The sequence below is a fragment of the Lepeophtheirus salmonis genome, chromosome 3 (assembly GCF_016086655.4).
Source record: "Lepeophtheirus salmonis chromosome 3, UVic_Lsal_1.4, whole genome shotgun sequence".
In the NCBI taxonomy this organism is placed as follows: Eukaryota; Metazoa; Arthropoda; class Copepoda; order Siphonostomatoida; family Caligidae; genus Lepeophtheirus; species Lepeophtheirus salmonis.
Genome location: NC_052133.2, coordinates 19,522,086 through 19,541,977, shown reverse-complemented (window position 1 = coordinate 19,541,977; position 19,892 = coordinate 19,522,086). Strand labels below are relative to the sequence as shown.

General features: G+C 28.6%; 1 protein-coding gene across 1 annotated transcript in view; it reads left to right on the top strand.

Annotated features, from left to right (window-relative positions):
* LOC121113978 (uncharacterized) overlaps nt 1-18,060 on the top strand; it is a 34,750-nt gene extending 16,690 nt beyond the window's left edge. Inside the window, exons 2-5 of the mRNA XM_040707784.2 lie at nt 4,729-4,920; nt 9,909-10,013; nt 11,244-11,379; nt 17,617-18,060. Coding sequence (XP_040563718.1) covers nt 4,729-4,920; nt 9,909-10,013; nt 11,244-11,379; nt 17,617-17,932 — 749 coding nt within the window. The 3' untranslated portion in view covers nt 17,933-18,060. The remainder of the gene's footprint in view (nt 1-4,728; nt 4,921-9,908; nt 10,014-11,243; nt 11,380-17,616) is intronic.
* The last annotated feature ends 1,832 nt before the right edge of the window (nt 18,061-19,892 follow it).

Sequence of the window (19,892 nt, the reverse complement as noted above, 5' to 3'; positions counted from 1 at the left end):
TTAGTTTATGATAATATTTAACTAATTAAGAAGGAAACTATCAAAGTAAATCCGAGGCAAAGTCCCAATCCAAGGAATTTCCCCTAGGAATATACAAGGAAAAAGTGGCATATCTTGCTGCAGATGCAATAATTACCTTCTTTAATACCCCAAATTATGTAGTTCATTGCCAGAAGTAATTCGACTTTCTATAGTGCTCTAGAACTTATTAAAGCATAATTTACCGCACACATTCTAGGGCTGGAAATCATGTGGTTTTAAGGCAAACCCAACATTAACTCAACAGTTTTGATACGGCATTAAACTCCACTAAAGCATATAGGACTGAATTGTAGATCCTTCCCACAATCCTTGCAAGGTGTACCGTTGAAACTGGGCTATCAATTTCTTTTCTTCTATGACAATTTCAGTCGATTGCATGATTGCTTTCTCCCATATTGGTGGCAGATCTTGTAGATCCATATATTTTTTACATCTATATGTTGTGTCAGAATCAATGGTAGGGTTAAATGCCATGGTATTGGGCATAAATGCAGTTTTTTATTTCAGCTATAGATTTAACAATCTAAAGCTTGTAGCTATTATAATAAGACGTCATGATAACTTAGCCTCATCCTTCTTCAACATTCGTCGAATTGTCATAGTTTCAATGTCCCTTTTCGGTTCCTTTTTTATTACTTACTCACAATGCTTAAAATTTACAACTTTAAATATGTAGTATGTACATATATTCAGGATTCTTTTAGGTGTATTTTTGAAGAGGAACTTGAAGTATATGTTCTACTTCTTATACATACTTCAACACCATATAAAATTTCAAAAGAGCTCCTCAAATTTAAGTAGGTTGATTACATTGTACATACATAGATATTTAACTTTTTTAGTAGATAACATAATTGGAATACATAATTATTTTTAAATATTTCCAATATCATTATTTGAAATATTTATGAATTGGAGCAATTGCTTCATAAAAATTATTCAATTTCTATGATTTAATTCAAAAAGATTTGTATAGTTAATAGTTATATAGGGGCATCTCCAGGGGGTGGACTGGAGGGGGTGTAGCCCCTCCCCCATATAAAAAATATTTAATTATAATTTTTTGTTTTTCCAAAAAATTCATTCTTTTGGGAATATCAATAGATTTTTGAAATTTATTTCAAAAAATTTTAATAATTGAATTATATGATAATAAAATTTAATTTAAAATGTTTTTTGTGAATATTTGTGGATTTTTGAAATTTTGTTTTCAAAAAATAATTTTTTTTTTCAATAGCTGTGTATTTTTCATTTTTTTTCCTAAAAAATATTTTTTTTTGTGAATAGCTATAGATTTCCATGGGACTGGTCCTGAAGACGGTCGATCCTAAGATAAATAATTATAGTTAATTAAAATGAAACAATAGCCTTAACTGATAGTTGTTAATTAAAATGGCTGATGTTGTAATTGAATAAAGTTTTATTATTAGACATACAAATCACAACTTATAGACAACATCCTCATATATACTACTTTATAGATATTAACATTAAGGAATTATAGAAAGTATTCGATTTCAAATTTATATAACTACATGCATAGATAATACTTATTGTATAAATTATCTTCAAAATACGTTTCTTACAGAAAATAAGTTTTAATTTGTATTTTCCAACCAGCCAAGTCAAATATTTTACAACAATTAGTAGGCATTTTATGGTGGTTTTGTTTAAAGGGAGAAGAAACATTTCATTTTTCTCGGTTTTTGTTTTTCATATGGATTAAAATATATATATTACTTAGTATCATTATATTTTTTCTTATATCTAAAAACAGTTCTTGGTGGCAAAAAAAAAAAAACGAAAAAAAAGAGGTTATGTGGTTGTACTAATTTAACCTCCAGATGAGAGATCAAGGGATTAACTTTTCTCATACAAATATGCTTAATCATCCAATAAATGCTTATAGATATTATGCAAAGAAAATAAGGACCCCTTTCTTTTGTATGTATGTGAAACATGCTTTTCGTGCAATTTTATGCATAAATGTCTGCAGTAAACTAATCAAATGTTATGTTCGATTCATCAAGATAATATTATCATATATTTCAGCATAAATTTTACACATATATATGTGTACAGAGTGTCATTTATAATGTACCAAGTCTTTTATAGAAAAACACTTTGTATTCAACTATGTGTGCCATATTATACTTTGATTAGAGTAATATGATTGATCACCCCTCCATTAAATATTTAAAAAATTTTAAGAAAAAATCTTTCCTAATGTTTTTCATCACTGCAAACACAAAAAGTCATATATTGACCATTGTATATGTATATCCCTTTACTATGTAGATATTCCATGTCAATATTTGTGTATCGATGAATGTTTTGAGCATTTTTAAACTTTGTATCTCATATATCTTTTGATATTTTTTTTGTAGGTTTTAATATACAGGAATATGAACATCATATATACAATGACCTTGAATGGAATTTATTTTATTGTCTATGTGATGGAATAAATATGAAGATATTATTTAAACAAGAGCCTTTTGCTTTCCGGTTTAATAGAAAAGACAAGGAAAATTTGTTAAGTCCATGAAGATTTTGTGAATTAAATCAATAATGTTTATTTTTTAAAGATGATTTGTAGCTGTTATGTCTCCCATTTTTATCAAAATAATAGTTTAAATACGACTACGAAGTTGAAGTGAATAAAATAAGTTCACTTTAAAATAATTGCTGTTAAAAGGTTGCAAATAAAATTGTTCGGCTAATAATAAATCGTGGTGTATACTATCATTGTAAGACAAAATTGTACTTAGTAATATTATTGTGAAGTAACAAATATTTTAAACAATATGAGTGTCCAGTAGTTTGATTTCAAGACAATATTATCGTGTGCAGTTTTGTTGCAATTTATTTTATATTAGGACAATAAAATCAATAAATAATGAAGAAAAATGTCAGGAAAGACCTCATTTAATATCCCATAGTACATTCCGGCCCACAGTTTGTGCAAGAGAACTGCTGGGCCCCAACCTAGTTTAAAATTCCTTACTGCTGCTTCCATTGACCCCTCTTATATCCAAAAATACAACCAAGACATCAGGTTGTGCAATTGAATTCTGTTTAAACTACAACCTCTTCCGCGTTTGAAAACATCAATGATTCCTTCTTATATGGTAAAATAGACCTTGGCCCATTGGTTGTGCAGGTGAACTTCTAGGCCCCTTAACTGATTAAACCTCTTCCCCGTCCCCGTGAGGATTAAGGACCCCTTGTAGTACCCAAAATACACCCCAGGGCACAGATTGTGTTGATTGATTTCTGGGATCCAAGGCTGAATCCGTTTTATCTCCTCATTTAAAAAAAAGTATTTAACCAACCTTTGGTCCAAGAATTACACTTACACAACCCATGGGCTTTTCAATATTTTGGGATATTATTTGGGCTCCTTTGGGGTCAGGAAAGCTGGAGGGGATACAGTTAACCTTCATTGGACCCAGCTGCTTCTTTGCACAATTCGTCGGTGGCGAAATAATTTGTCCTTGTCCTTGATGCTCAGCCAAGTGATTGTGGTGAATTTTTTTGATGATTCTATAGTTTCATTGCCGAATGTAATATAATTGCAGTAAAATTTCAAGCGAAAATGATAATGTTCTCAATGATCTACCACGCAACGATATTACTGCAACAATTTTGTTTGCAACTTTTTATCACAATTATTTTAATGGACACCCTGTAGGTTATATATTTGCAATTATATTCATTAAGCTTTTGAACCAACAAATCGTAAAACTGCTCAAATCGAGGATTCACAAACTCCAGAAAAGTAACTATGACCTCAGTTACTTTTCCTTCAAATCCTCATAAGGGTTCAAGATGATATACATATATAATTATGTTGCATACCATGATGTATATATAAACAGACTTACATAATTTGAAATCAGAAATTTTCCTTGCTTAAGAAGGAAAACATAGTTTTTTTTCTTACAAATCGGCTTTTTTAAACTATTATTATTGATCTATTTATTTTATGGAGCCGAGTCCCTATAAAACTTTTTAACAAAGGTAGCGTCACACATCTAGGCACAAATGACTTAATATATAATTCCATACCTAAATAAACGTGAATATAAAAATGCCTGGCTCTCAAAATAAACATAACAAGTAAAATTGCCATGTACTGGACATTAAATGTATTTAAAACGGTGCGTATCTATAAAGAAATACATAAACTAAATGTAGTATAAAACTTGAAAATAACTTTTATTTATAAAAAGAAAATTTCAAATTTATGAAAAAGCATGATCGTGACTTTCCAAAAAGAAAATACGTATATACATATAACTTTTTACTTAAAAGTTTTTCTTTTCTTTTTTGATAAAAAAAAAAATTACATATATGGTATATTAAAAATATGATAGTTTTAATTTTGAAAACAAAATTAAGCATAGTTTTTTATTTTCATCTTTCAAATGGTTAATTTATTTTCTATTCGACTACGTCCTTATGCACATATAAGTAAATATATGCATATATGTACATATATCCTTGATTTCCGTCCCCAAATATTTTGCTACTGTGTTTTTGTGCTATTTTTGACATATTTGCATAATCTATAAATATGTATTCAAATAAATAACCTTCACCGTTGTCATGACAAACGCATAGAAGAACAGTGAAGCATAAATATTTATTCATGTTAATTTTCATATCGTTTTTGTTTTTTAGATCTTAGTGATAGAAACTATTGTCCACCGAATTTGTTTCGATTCTGGCCACAAAAAGAGAACCAGCCATATAATGACTCCCTTGACTACAATTTCATTCCCAACGATAATGCACAAAGAACTGGACCTATATACAAATTGGAGGTTGTGAGTCCTACGATTAATCTATTCGAGCCTGGGATTGGATATAGAAGTAAGTTGTGAGGAAGTGAAGACAAAAATATATATTTAGAAAAATCTAGAGTAAACTGGATAATTTTGGTATATATATATATTTTTTTTTAATATGTGACTGAAAAATAGCTTCAGCTCAATTCGAAATTTTTTATACAACATTATAAATCTTGGCTATAAAATTCAATGAATATAAATTTTCTATCTATTATATGAGTATTTAACAATGGATTTTTGATATAGGGACTAGTGTAGGCTATTCCAGAATATCCCCTTTGCAGAGTATGTGAAAAAGGTGGGGACGATACTTGTAGTACTATTGATTAATACCCTTTTGCTTACATCAAATACCTACTATAGGATTTTTATGAAAAGATAAAATTGTATCATTGAACTAACTTAGGGTCACATATAAATGTTCTGTAAAGTAGCGCGACAACGTAAAATCAATCTTGAACAAAAATCAAGATAAGAAAAATATCCAAATTTATTGTCTCACTTCATATATACACTCCACAGAGGTCTATATTTCATTGACGTATTTGAGTCAATTATTTGATTTGTATTCAAATTACTGGAATTTGCTAAGATACACAAAAAATGAGCTATAATTTAAAGCATTTATTTGATTAAAGCGACTTATATTACCTGCGATATGAACTTACAAATAACATGTATTAATTTCTCATTCTTTGGTTGTATAAGATAACAATGATAAGAATAATTTATCAATAGAAATTGGTGCTAATATGTCGAAAAATGCAAAAGTAATCTATAATCAATTTTGAGACAAATTATTCTAGCTAACTTTAATGTTAATATGCCAAATATTTCAATTCATACGATGTTTTAATTTATATTTTTAACTAGTGAGATATTCTCCCAAGAACGACCTTTTTCAATATATTTATTTAATCAAAAAGATAAATATTACTTAGCGTTTTTCTTTTATAATCAAAAGTTTTATTATATTCTACTTAAGAATATCCCTAATCTTTTTAATATTTATTGACCATATTAGTTCATAAATTAAATATGAACATTTTATTTTAATTAAACTTCAATTTTTGAAATCAAGACTCTAATATTTTAAATGAAAACACGCAAAGACACAAAAGCCATTTATCTACAATTGCAATTTTAAGTAAGATGTTTTTATTAATTTGTCCGTTAGAAGTTATTGCATTTATTAACTAATTTCTCAAATAGGCAATTACTTTTATTGTTCCATTTGAAGTAATTAAATGTTAAAATACCAAGATATGAAAGCTATTTCAAGTATTATACTGCAATGACAACGAATTGAAAAAGAGCTTTGAAGGTGCAGGTTTTTAAGTTAAAGTCTTAAAAAAAGACAAATTTTACAACTTCAAATCCCTTAAATTAAGTTTATTCTTAATGGACATAGTTTTTGCCGTAAATCAAAAGTTTTGACATTCTTTTTTTTGGATTTTACAAAATGATAATAATAATATTTTTTTTTCTCTCCTAATACATATACTATATTAAGCTAATGTTACTTTATTGTGTTGACTCTCCGTTATTTCCTTTCCCATCCTGTCGGGAGTAATTTCCAGAGATGTTTTTCAATCTCCTTCCTTATGTATTTTAAATGATATTTTAGTAATATTATGAAAATATATTTTTTCTTAGTAGTTGATACATATGATTTATAGGAATATGGTTATATTTTTTAATCCTTCATTATTTATTTAAACACTAGTATCAATACGTTTAAACATTTAGAAAAAAAATGCTTAAAAATACACGATTGATTATATTTTCTTTAAATATATATATATATATATACTCGATAAGTTTAGACAATACATAAAAATAGCTAAAACAACCTACTTAGGAGCGATTACTCAGTAGTAGGTTGATCATGAAGTATATACATACATAAAACAAAAGATTAAGTTTCCTCCTGACCAACTTATTGAGGCCTGTAGGAATAAGGTGTGTGAATATTGGCTGAATAGCAATGAGTTTATATTTCAAAAATATTATTTTAAGAATAAAATATGATTGCTCGTGTTCGTTTTTCCGCCCTAAAGGTTTAAAATAAGGATGAAATAAATGCAGTCTATTCGTTTTTATTTTGTGAGCAATCCAACACTAGTAAGTACATCTATCATGCTTACGTATATACGTGTGTAATAATTTATTTCTAAGAGCTTTGCATACTAAAAGCTTCAAACCTCAAGAGTTATAATTTTCAATTTAAAGCATTTATTATTAGTTAAAATGTGGAATCACAAAAATATTAAGCATGTATTTTCTGTCTCCAAATACAAAAACAAGATTTGAATCACAGAACCATGTCATTTTGGAAGGAAGAGTTTTTGGTTGTAACAAATTATACTATGAAAAGTTTATATAAATAAATTATGTACACACAGACGATAGATGTGGTTATCCACCTTACCATAAACTATGTCACAAAAGTATGATACAGACAAGATATTACAGGGATATATCCATCTCTGGAGTGAAAGTAATGGAAGGTTAAAAAGTGCAGTAAATACATTTGTCTATGGAACATTGACACAATTTTATAAAAAAGGGACAAACGATTGACATACAGACTACAAAAGGGCCCCCACCACCACAACTGTCCCTGTATGTACAATACATACAATGGTACATGTCTTGTTTAAATGTATAAACAGTTAATTATTATTATTTTTGTTTTCCTTTCACATTTGGTGTATGTTGTATGTCGTTTAATAATGTTTTTGCTCATTTATATTCAGTGGATGGGTTACCAACATACAACCACAAAAATAAAGTTTGTGTGTCGAACTCTGTTTGCTTAACTCAATCTTCTATACTTGGTTTGTTTGTATGTGTAGATACATACATTTAACGACAAAATATAAATGGTAAATCGTGTGAAAAAACCCTTATTTTCAATATATTACTTTGTAATGTGAAAGCAATGAATATGTTCGTAACAATTAATGTTTAAAAAATCTCCAACCTTTATCTGGGAGTAAAGATTGTATATATGTCAATGGTGTTACCTCCTCAACATAAATATATGATTGAACTTTGTTGTCCCTCATAAGGATTCTGAGCTTTGATTGGTTGAATTCGAATTAGCTATGGTTAAATTGTGAACAATTCCTAATTATTAAATAATAATTGGGAAAAACTGATTTTGGTTTTTATTTCTAAAGAAAGGAAAGGTTGCATCACACAATAAAGGGTATTATTATGTGTATTCTTTGTTCTGTTATGACTTCATTATAGGTATAAAGGAATATGAGCTACTTTAATTTGTAACAAATGACCAGCACGGAGAGTATCAATGATTCTAAAATCATGTTAGTGGACAAGAAATATTATTAAAATTGTTTAACATGTACTTTTAATCTAAATCACTTATATTTATGTGTCTGCCACAGATTCTTCCCTTGACTGCACTCACAGTGGAAAAAGCTTTAACTAGCCCAAGGTACAAATATTTAAAATTGAAAAATTATGGTGGTATTGCCCCTTTTATCATTAAAGTTATTTAGTAATTTCTGAATACAAAGTTTGAATTGATTCCTGGAATACCTAGTTTGTAAATCTACGGGTTTCACGGAAGTAATTTCTTGCTTAATGCGGAGTGGGACTAGTGGTTATATCCTTCCTTTTAAAGCAGTTTCCAGCTAATCTTTGCAAAACATTCTACAAAATGTCAGGGTTACATAGTTAATTATTGGTTTCTTTTTTATACTGATTTATTTTTAAAATATAAATATTTAAAAAAAAACTACCATTACCCATTTTTGATTCTCGAAGATCTGTTGATTAGATATGTTTTAACTTTACAAATGAGCTAAAAAATGCTTAAACTGTATACTTTGCAAATGAACAAAATGTAACAAATGCATATTTTATAGATAATTATTTTGTACTTTGTAGTCAAGGCACGGTGTTCAATCGTTGGATCTCTAATGTTAAATAAGAATGATTTAATTCTATACTCTTAATAAACAATCATAAAAAGTTAAATAAGTACATCTAAAAGACGTAGAAATACTGTATTCTTGAATGGACTATTTAAAACAATTTTTGAATAATTTGATTTTAATGTTTTCTAATTTATTTACGTAAACAATATGAATAATTTTGGAACGATAGATAACTTACTTTTTAGGACTATACTTATAGTAATCTTCAAACTTTAACAGTTTTACTTTCGAAATAAAAGAGTATCCTTCATTAAGAATGTTTTTTTGTTTGTAGGAGAGAAAATACTATTTTCATTTCTCAAAAAAGGATCATTTTATAATACAGGGACTTTTTATTTTTGGCGGGATAATTTTGAATTTTGCTATTTGGAAATCATACTTTGTAGAGCTCTAACAGATACATTGTTCATTTGTGTGATCACAAACTTTTACGTGTAAACAACGTATTGTTTACGTGTACACATATGATGTATGTGAAAACTAACGATAGGGGTAATTCATCTCCGAATAATACCCTCTAAAAAAGATAGGATTATTTCACATAAAAATCATGGCATATTTTAAACTCAAACATAATTTTTACAGAAATAAATTTATTTTTAAGTACATTTCCAGATTTTTTATAGCTTAAAAATTATCACAAACTAACAAAATATGTAGAAACAAGAAAAAAATTTAAAAAAGGCAGTAAAAAGATTATGATAAAAAACTAATTAGATATGTGATTTAAATTAACCTTTTTTGATAATTGATTGTTAATTGTATAATTTTTGCATGAGATTTCATGAATATAGGAATCCCTACGAATAAAATAATAATATATTAAGGATCAAATAGGCTCGCAATAAGGATATGATTAGCACCCAATTTATAATAAATTCGTAGTTGTACATAATATAAGTATTGTATGTATATTGTATATCTATAGCCTCTAACTACATAATCATACTATGTTAACCTCATTCGCAAGTTACTTTTTATAATTGAACATTTATTATGTATTTCTAACTTTTTATTCTTCTTTTTTTTCAAACTTTTTTAGTGACCTTATCAACGACAGAGGAAGTTTCCCTCATTCACAAGTTTCTTATTTCTATAGTTCATAATGATTCTTTCAAAACTCCAGGGAAATTAAAGTCATTATCAGGTAAAATATTAATACAATTAAATATCAAAATTGTACGAGTATATTGAATGTAACGATAGTTTTTCATTTATACACGTGAGTTAAAAGTCTAATATAAGTAACTTTTTTTCGCTTTATAACTTTAAAAAAACAAACAAAAAAACATTTTGTCAACAATTACGTCTTGAAGTTGTTAATTCAGATTTATTTACGACTAATCATTTTTTGTAAAATTTATGTCATAAGTATATAAAATAATTAAAATTTTACATTGATCCAAAAATAATTAATTCTTATAGTAAATATAACATTGCTCGAAAAAAGATATTTTTTTAGCTAAACGCTCTATAATTAATCATATAAATAAATATTAATGACATAAATAATAATAACTAAACCTGCCCAGCCTTATGTTTGTGGGTTTTCTTTTAATTTTTAAATGTATGTAAACATCATCCTTCACAACCTTTAGATACTTAAAAATAAAATTTCCTAATAGTTTATAAAATTTTAGCCAAAGATAATTAAAGATTACTAGAGGGTGCTGATATCACATATATTTATGTAAGCTTTTGTTGGCGAAGTTGATGGTGTAAATACACATAAATCAATAAACAAATATAAAATATAACTTATATTTAGTATAAATAAATCTCTCAACAGCAATTGATGTTAAATTTTGCAATAACAACCCCGTCAAAAAACACTTTGTTGATCTATGTATATATTATTTATGATTTTAGGTGATTTTTATCTTTTCCTAACATAGTCCCACTCTATCTTTTTTCAATCTATAATAGCTAGTATGTTATTGAAAGTGGAAGGTGAAGAGAATGAATTCAAGGAAAATGGTCTTAAATCATAATATTTGTATAAAATTTGAAAATTTTATAAAAAAAATATGTAGCTGTTAGCAAAGCTTTGAAAATTGAACAAGAAGGAGAAAATAATTAAATTCTTACTTTTGTGTAACAAGATGTTGGTTTACATAACTAAAGAGTCAATAAAAAGTGCCTTGTTTTCACATAGGCCTCACATTTTACCATTCTCATTTTCAACATAAAATTAAGAGAAACTTTAAAAAATTTCAAATTCAAAGACATAAATGACAGGCCAATAGTACAATTGGCATGGAATGTTCAACTTATATACGACTTTAATTCACGAATTTAAACATAACATTATTATTGATTAGAAAACTCTATATAAACATAGTAAGATACACAACGATTTATTTTTATAATTGAATAGACAAGTCTGAGCCAATCTCCTACAACTGTTGGAAATATTTAATCAAAAGGCCCATTGAATTTCCAAATGAGCTTTCGGATTTTACAATGGTACCATTTGAATGGGAAGCACCTGAGAGTGGATGTGTGGATATCAGGTAATTAATCTTGTACATGAAAATATACATAAGCTTTCACTTTGATAAGCAGAAAAGTTCACTGAATATGCTTAACCTAACGATTTCAATAGATAATAAAAATTACTAACGGTTTATTAATGTATTTTTTTACGGTCTCATGAGTACAATCCACGTAAAATGGGTTCTTTCAAATACTTTTTTATGTATTTTTCAAGTTTTTATTCTGTAAATAGATCAGAGTCAGGGGAAAATAACCCTAACTTTTTATTTCTAAAGAACTTATTACCCATGAAAAATTTATACAGTTTTATAAAACAGCTTTAACAAAATGTTGTTTTTTCCCAAAATCTTTTTTATTTTAAAATAACGAGCATATACTTATATGAAATAATTTTTGATTATTAATTTTATTCATCAATCAATATTTTAATATTGAAGATTAACTAAATCAATTTAATCATCCTTGATAAGCAAATTTGACATTCTCATCAATTAATATTCACATTTAAAAATCATATTTAAAATTATTTGTTAATAAATTGCATGTTGGACTAATGAGCTATCACTTAATAAGATCATTTTTTGTATGAATATATTAAATATAGTAAATTTACTTCTACATATGAGATAAAAATTATTTTTATAAAGCCTATTTGCATAGCTTTTGAGATAAATTGAGGTACTCAATATTTAAATATACAAATCTTTAGTATGCATTTAAAAAAAAATTACAAATTACAAAAATAAAATACTTTACAGCATAAAATATATTTGTAATTTTTTTTCTGCAAAATCCTTAGTTTAATCATTATGAAATGCAAAAAAAACAAAACAAAAAAAACTATATATATATTTTTTTAAATTAAACTAAACAGGAGTCTCCGTGTAACAGTCTGCAAATGAAAAAAAAATACTTTTGCTACAAAATCAACAAAAAATATTGAAATTTCAGAATATAACGCCATTTTTTATAGTTGTTCGTGTAACGGTTAAGTATGGCATACTGGAAATATGATTCACCACTTTAATTAGTCTTTGTCCGATTTATAGAAAAAAAATGCCTGCCAGTATTCTACAAAAAATACACCATAAGTTAAGTTAAACAACACTTTTGATAAGATCAGCTGAGCTGTCTCGCCATTTTTGTTTATTTCAACATTAAGGAGCTATGAGAGTAAAAAATAAAACAAATTTCACTCTGTATCTAAGTAGCAAGGACATGGGACTGTAATTATTTCATTATTGTTTCTCAATTCTACTGAAGTCAAACAACAGGGGGTTCCACAGGGGGCGACTAGAAAGGCTGTAGCTTTTTACTAGAATTTGTTTTAGTCAGGATGGAAAATTTTAATTTCAAAATGAGGGTAATTTTTTTTTCCGAAAAAATTAATGTTTAAAATTAAAACTTTTTTGCTAATAGCGGTGAATTTTTGAAACTTTTTGTGAATAGCGATGGGAAATTTCATTCTAAAAAAATTAACTTTTTATGAATAGCTGTGAATTTTAGAAATTTTTTTGTGAATAGCGATGGATTTTTGAAATTTTATTCAAAAAAACTCATTATTTTGTGAATAAGTATGAATTTTTGATTTTTTTTTGAAAAAATATAATATTTGAAATTTCATTTACTTTTTGTAAGTATTTTTTTTGCGAACTACTATGGATTTTTGATTTTTTTTATAAAATAATTATAGATTTTTGAAATTCTTGGATTTTTTTTCTAAATAAAAATAATTTAAAATATATGTGCATATATTGTCCGGCGGAAGCCTCTAAACAAAAACTTTTAATTCCCAAGCTTATCCTTAGATTTACTTTTTATAATTCATCAACACATTATCACGTATTTATCTTATACTAAGATATAATAATTAAACCAGCTTTAGAAAATAAGAGCGTCTTTAGATTGTAACTAGTTTTGCGTAAGCCCTTAAAATTATTTAGTCCATTTCAATCCAAGAACCGGTCCTATCAATCTTTCAGATAGTCGGCCCAACGAATTGTCAGTATTAGAACTGAATTTAAAAAAGAAAGAAAGGAAGTTAAGTGACATCATCAGAGTCCCTATCTTATAAGTTGATGGATGCAGAACTGAACCGGAGGAGACTGCAGTCTTCAGTCTTAAATAAGAAGCTACCCAACAATAATTGCAATTAACAAACGTATCTTACTCGTTCAAGGTATTACACTACATGAAACTTTCTTGTGTGACTTTTGATTACCCACTAAATAACAGTAGCATAAACTATAGCCAATAAAAAATCATCATCCCATAAATTGAGGGTCATTATTTAACATTGATTTCGAGTAATTCCTTAACTAATCTAAGAATATTTTGTATCCAAAAGCTTATTTGATTGATGAAGGTATTTGAAGGGGTTATGGTATATTATGGTGTTTGTTATGGCCATAAAAATCCATTAGGGTATAATTATTGCTTCCCCCCTCCCAATACTAATACTATGTACTACATTTAGCAGGAAGGAAAAAAGATATTAATGAAAATAATGGAAAAAGAAAGTAATAACCAATGGTAAAAACGACTAAAAATTATTATCCAACCATTCTCCCCTACTTTCCCCTTCATATCCAATTTTCATAGTAGATAATTTCATAAGTATTGGGGTTGCCAAGAATATCTATAAGTTATTCCACGTTCTTATGTACACTCCTAGGTATCCGTATTTATCAAATAAGGAAGAAAAAAAAATATTTCCAAATAATTAGAAAGCTTGTTAATTATATGGGAGTAGCCAAAAATATAGGCAATATAGAACTGGATATAGAATATCTTTTCAGATAAGCATAATGAAAATCTAATGGTTTGTGGTTTTGTGTAAGCAAACATCTATTAGAGTTATCGTTTAAATCTAATTAATATTTTTTTGTCTGACTGTGGTCTTTTATATAGTGGTATCAATCTCCGGTGTATGGAACCGTACTGGTCTGTGAATAGTTGGTCAGACAAGAAGAAGAATATATTAAGTTTAGATGCAAATTAATTTAATTTGTAATTTAAAATTATAGTATTTCTTCAAAACTACTTTAACATAAAAAGATAATAAAAAGTATGTCTGAACAATATAGAAAGAAATTATTAAGCGCTGAGGCGTGCAATATTTTTTAATTAAATCCCATGAATAAAGCTAAAAATTTAGTAAACTTCATGTCTAAATAAAAAAAAAGTATGTTATCAAGATCATCATGAGTGTCTTTAGCAATAATATATGAATATTTTCATAGATATATTTAATGTTTATACTAGTTTGAATACTGAGGTGTTTAAACACCCTATATTATCATAAGTTAAATGATATAAAAACCATTACTCTACATAAAATATTATTTGAAACATTTTCTCTTTATGGAAATAGTCCAATATGACTGTGAGAATAATATTAAACTATTGAAAACTACGCAAAGCTGGATAACGTTTTCTTATTAAGAAGAAAATTTATAATTAAAAAGAACAAGGAAACAATTGCTATATTATGTGGTAATTCAATTCATAAGAGCTGTTTATCCCGATAAATTGAATAGCTGATTTACCATTTGGCATCGGTATCCGATTATATTATTATCTTACCATGCCATTGTAAAAGACTTTTCTGCGATGGAAGTTTCCCTTTGCATAATCAACTTTTAACGGATGATCCATTGAAATCTAAACAATGACTAATTAAATAATTAATGCAGGATAAGTGATTAAAATTAATTCAACTTTCGATATATCAAAGGATAAAGAATTAGTTACAATACAAAGCAAACATCTACAGCTTAATTATACGTTGAGAAAATGACACTTGAATGTGATCAACGAATTTCTATACGCTGACTCAAAGCATTTGGCCCTTTCCTAGACAACCGTTTACGCTTTCAGTAAGTTCCAAACGTTGGAGAGAAAGAAGGGCTCTGTCAAAAATGCCAAATTGGACCTGTAGGAGTGAAAGAAAACTCCCCAGGCAAATCTCCATAAGTCCATGATGGTCGATGTAAGATATCTCTTGGTTTCATATCAGACAGTCCATTGAGTTATCAAAAAGAGGTTGCAAATAGCCTTGTGAGGGTAGAGAGGCCACTTTTGACACCAGCAATGAAAAAACCCCTCTCCTCCATTGCAAGATTAATTTAAAATCAGTTTTGAATGAGTTTCTTCAGTAATTTAGAACTCTTTTTTGACAATTTTGGTCCCCCTACAGCCCTGATGCCAACTATCTTGATTACACCTTTTGGGCGCATTTCAAGAAAAAGGCCTGCAGTATCGGTAATCCAAACACCGATACCTTCAATGCCACTGCCAGAATTATGCAGCGGAAAAGCTTAAGAATGTACTATTGAATTGATTACAAACGTGGATCATAATCTTACATTCAATACACTTCATGATCTATTTATCTATTTTTCTGGACTATTAACCTTTATTACACAATCTCAAACTTCAATAAAATCCTCTTAAGCCCCCCTCCCTCCCCCAGATTAACATTCGATTTTTGCTGTACCTACTTAAATGAATAAAACTCTGAGGTCTGATCAGTGTTCCTTTTCATTATCATTATAGTTTTAGTTAAGAAAAATAAATGAAAAAGACGGATAGTTTATTTATTTCAACTAGTAATGTTGTATTCAAATATACTTTATTATTCCGGAAGAAAAGAATTGAAAAAAGGCTTTTAAACTACATAGTTTGTTAAAATATTGCCAAAAAATGTTCTAAGTAACAAAAAAAAATGCTACATTTTAATTTTCCTTCGGCGAAAAAAACTTTAAAAAACTTTTTTTGACCTCCATGAAAATATCTTCATAAATGAAATTAATTAAAAACTCATAATTTTCCTAATAGGTATACAGAGAAAAAAGAAAAATTAAATGCAGTTTAAAAAGAAATAAGAAAAAAAGAAATGCACTTTGTTGTGTATTACAAATTACTTTTAGTGAATGTATTAATATCCTAAAGTTTTAGTTTTGAAGTATTGTATAAGTACCTAAAAGAGCAAATTTTTACATAATTAATATACAAACTAACAAAGAACTCAAGTCCCATTAACTTTAAAAGATTTTGGGTAGATATTTCATTATCAGCTCAAAAATATTTGCGAGAGCAGGATGGGCCCCCAACCTACACTTCAAGTAAAATGCAAGTGTGGTAAGACAATTTGAACACTAATGGAAGAAAACTATTTTAGTTTTCTTCTTCACCTGATCTTTAATCACCATTGAGCTTGCAATTTACGTTATGGCCGAGGTGGAGACGAATGTAGTCATTACCGATCTCCTCGTGGACTAACTGATAGTGGATACTATATATGCAAAAATTACCGCACCCCCATATCCCTTGAGTTTACAATGTAGAATAGGATATGGTTGAGTACGTACAGTTTCCAGGTTCGACAAGGACTTCCTGGATTACAACAAAGTAGGGTGTGTGAAAAATATAATATAGAAAATGCTATGCTAACTTGCATCAATTTAGTATCAGCTGTTTGTTAAGGGATTTTTCGGAGAGAAAATGATTTCTTCTAAAATATAAAAAGGAGAAACTTATCAATTTATAATATTATTAGGGCACGGAAAATATTAAATTTGTATTCATATATTTATTTTAATATAAATTTTTTAAACAATTGACACCCTAAACAGGCAGTAATGCTTACTTCAGAGGGAAAAAGGAACACTAAAATGACTCTTGAAATAATGAAAAAATACAATAAAAAAGCAGGAAAAGTAACGATTTTTTTTCCTTTTCTAATTTTTCAATATAGTTTTTTTGATGGAACTCTAATTTAGGAGAATTTTTAAAATAACATGGTCAACTCTTGCTATTGATAAAAGTAGAAAAAAAAAAATAATAAGTTTGTGCCAAAATAATTAATAAAATTTAACTTTCGATTTTTTCAATTTTGCATACTTTAATTTTTTATTGACCATTTGTTTGTCATACTTTACGTTTGTGTATTCTATTGATATATGTAGTTAATATCATCAAACATTGTACATACTTGACTATAAAGCATGTGAGAAGAGTACAAAACAAATAATTCAAGGTGTATTCGGTAAAAATCTTAAAAATTGGTTTTAAAAAACAATAAGAAACAAATTTTTATGTAAATAATATATTTTTGACTATTGATTATGTTTATATTTACCCTCAAGCAAATTTCATTCTTTTTAAATATAATTAAAGTATGTTTATCTAATTTATTGTTGTCTTACTTTTCCATGACGTAATTACTCATTGTTTGTTGATATATATTCCAGCGCTCAAGTGATGGATAGTGGTGACTCTCTCTTTCAATTCGACAACGATCCTCATCGAGCACTCAAAAAGACACTTTGTGTTCGGAAAAACAGTCCTACCTCTTCATCACTCACACAGAAATTGCAAAGTCGATCCAAATTCAATGCCAGAGGGAAGCACTATTGTTGTCGAAGAGGGAAACGATCTGACTCATGTGTTCTATCTGGAGACTCTGAAACTTTTTATAAGGCACATTCCAAATATGGCTTTAGCTTTGAATCATGTTCTTTTGCTTACTCCCAGTGTTGTTTTAAGTCTAAGATTCACGATGATTAAAGTTGTTACTTTATTTTTACACTTTATAGCGTGACAAGCTACTATTACGTATTATTTCATGTGATGTGATTCTTATTTATAAATATGCAAGACACCAAAGTTACGTTAAATACATACTAAAAGATCTATTTCGTGTATATAATTTATTCTGTAAAAAAAAATCCCAAAAAATTATCAATGACCGTAGCTAAGTTGAAGGTATCTTACGGTAAATGGTTCACTCAATATAATAACTGAACCACACTATTTTGTAAATCTTTTCCCCTTTTCTCCATTTATTCAATCATCTCACTAAAAACAAAACAAAAAAACACATGAAGAACAGTCATCAAATTATGTTATAGACACAATATAAAATTTCAGCATACTAAATAGCCAGTCTTCTTTATTAAGTGTCAGCTCGTATTCACCCTTTTTTTTTCTCATACATACTTTCTCACAAGTTCCACGACTTCACATTCGTAAAAGAGATGGAAGGAGGACTTAGCGTGCCTCTTACAAAATGTGCAAAGCCTATTTCTTTCCTCTGGCTTAGACTTATTTGTCAATACAGTGGATGTGCCAAGACAATATCTCATCCACTTCTCCTTTGAGTTTGTGAACGGATTTATCATTACCAATTTTCCAATTTCCATTCCTCTTTCTAGATACCTGAATCTTCCTGGTTCAGCTTATGAAGATGCTTGTGGACCTAAAATACCGGAGGGGTTAATCTCTTCTTTTTCTCAAGCTCCCTTTTAATAAGCATAGTGTATTGTGTGAATCTTAACCATAATTTAATAAATTGTTTTTAATGTTATGTTATTCATTATATAGCAAAGAACTTAATTATGATAAAATACATTTTTCTATGAATATTTCATTAACAAGCATTAAATTAGAACTCGACATATGAAAATATTTTGGGATCAATTCAGCTGCTAATTATTATTGGGTTAAAAACTGTTCAGCTATTAGTCAGTCGATTTTTTGTCCAAATTAACTTATACATATCGATTGTAGAAAAAGTAATTCTACTTGCCTCTATGTAGTTATTGAAATACTCATAATTGATCAGGATGTTGTTGCCCATAGAAAATGTATCTTATAGTATTTTTTACTATAACAACACACATTTATTACAAATCTGGCCACAATCGGCCCCAATGACAGCCTCCAAACGCCTCTATAACTCCTTGTACACATTGGCAGCTTAGTACTTTTTTTAAATCATCCACTGCTGGTTAACAAATGTCTTCAGGACATCAATATTCGGGTGGCGGACTTTGCAGACCTTCTTCTCACTTTCCCAGCAGACGGAGTAATCCAGTTGATTCAGATCTGAGCCCTGAGGGGGACAAAAGTTCTTTCCCCAGAAGTTCATGTTGCTACCTTTCCACTCTTGTACAATATGAGTTGCTTCTTTTTGACGTTTGACAGGAGTGACCTATAAATTCTTCTAAGCGACCTTCCTCTAGCCCTTTCAGATGGCCTTGCCCCAGTAGACCGATGCACCTTCTTCTTCTTGGCATACTCTGACATTTTTATCGTAGGGTTGCCCTTAAAGGCCTCCATGATGTCTTCAGGCTTCATTTGGGTTTTCCACTCTTGGGGTTGTCCTGAAGATTGTCTATATCAGCAAAATGATTTATTATCCGACAGAATGTAGCCTTGCTGCCGTTAAAAGCTTTCATGATGTCCGATGTGGTCCACTTGGCGCAGATTAAATTGCCTATGATGGCTCTTCCTGCCTCAATCACGGCATATACATAATTTTTGTTAAGAACATGTTCATCAATAAAAGGCTTAGAATCCGAGCTTTTTAAAAAATAATCGGAATTTTAAGATTTATTCAGCAACACCTATTCAAAACTTTATTTTTAGGAGGTCTCATTACTTTTTCTACACCCTTTATGATCCCACTGATAATTTGTCTTGACCACTCAAGAAAGGTAGATCCTTTTGCAAAGATTTTTATGAA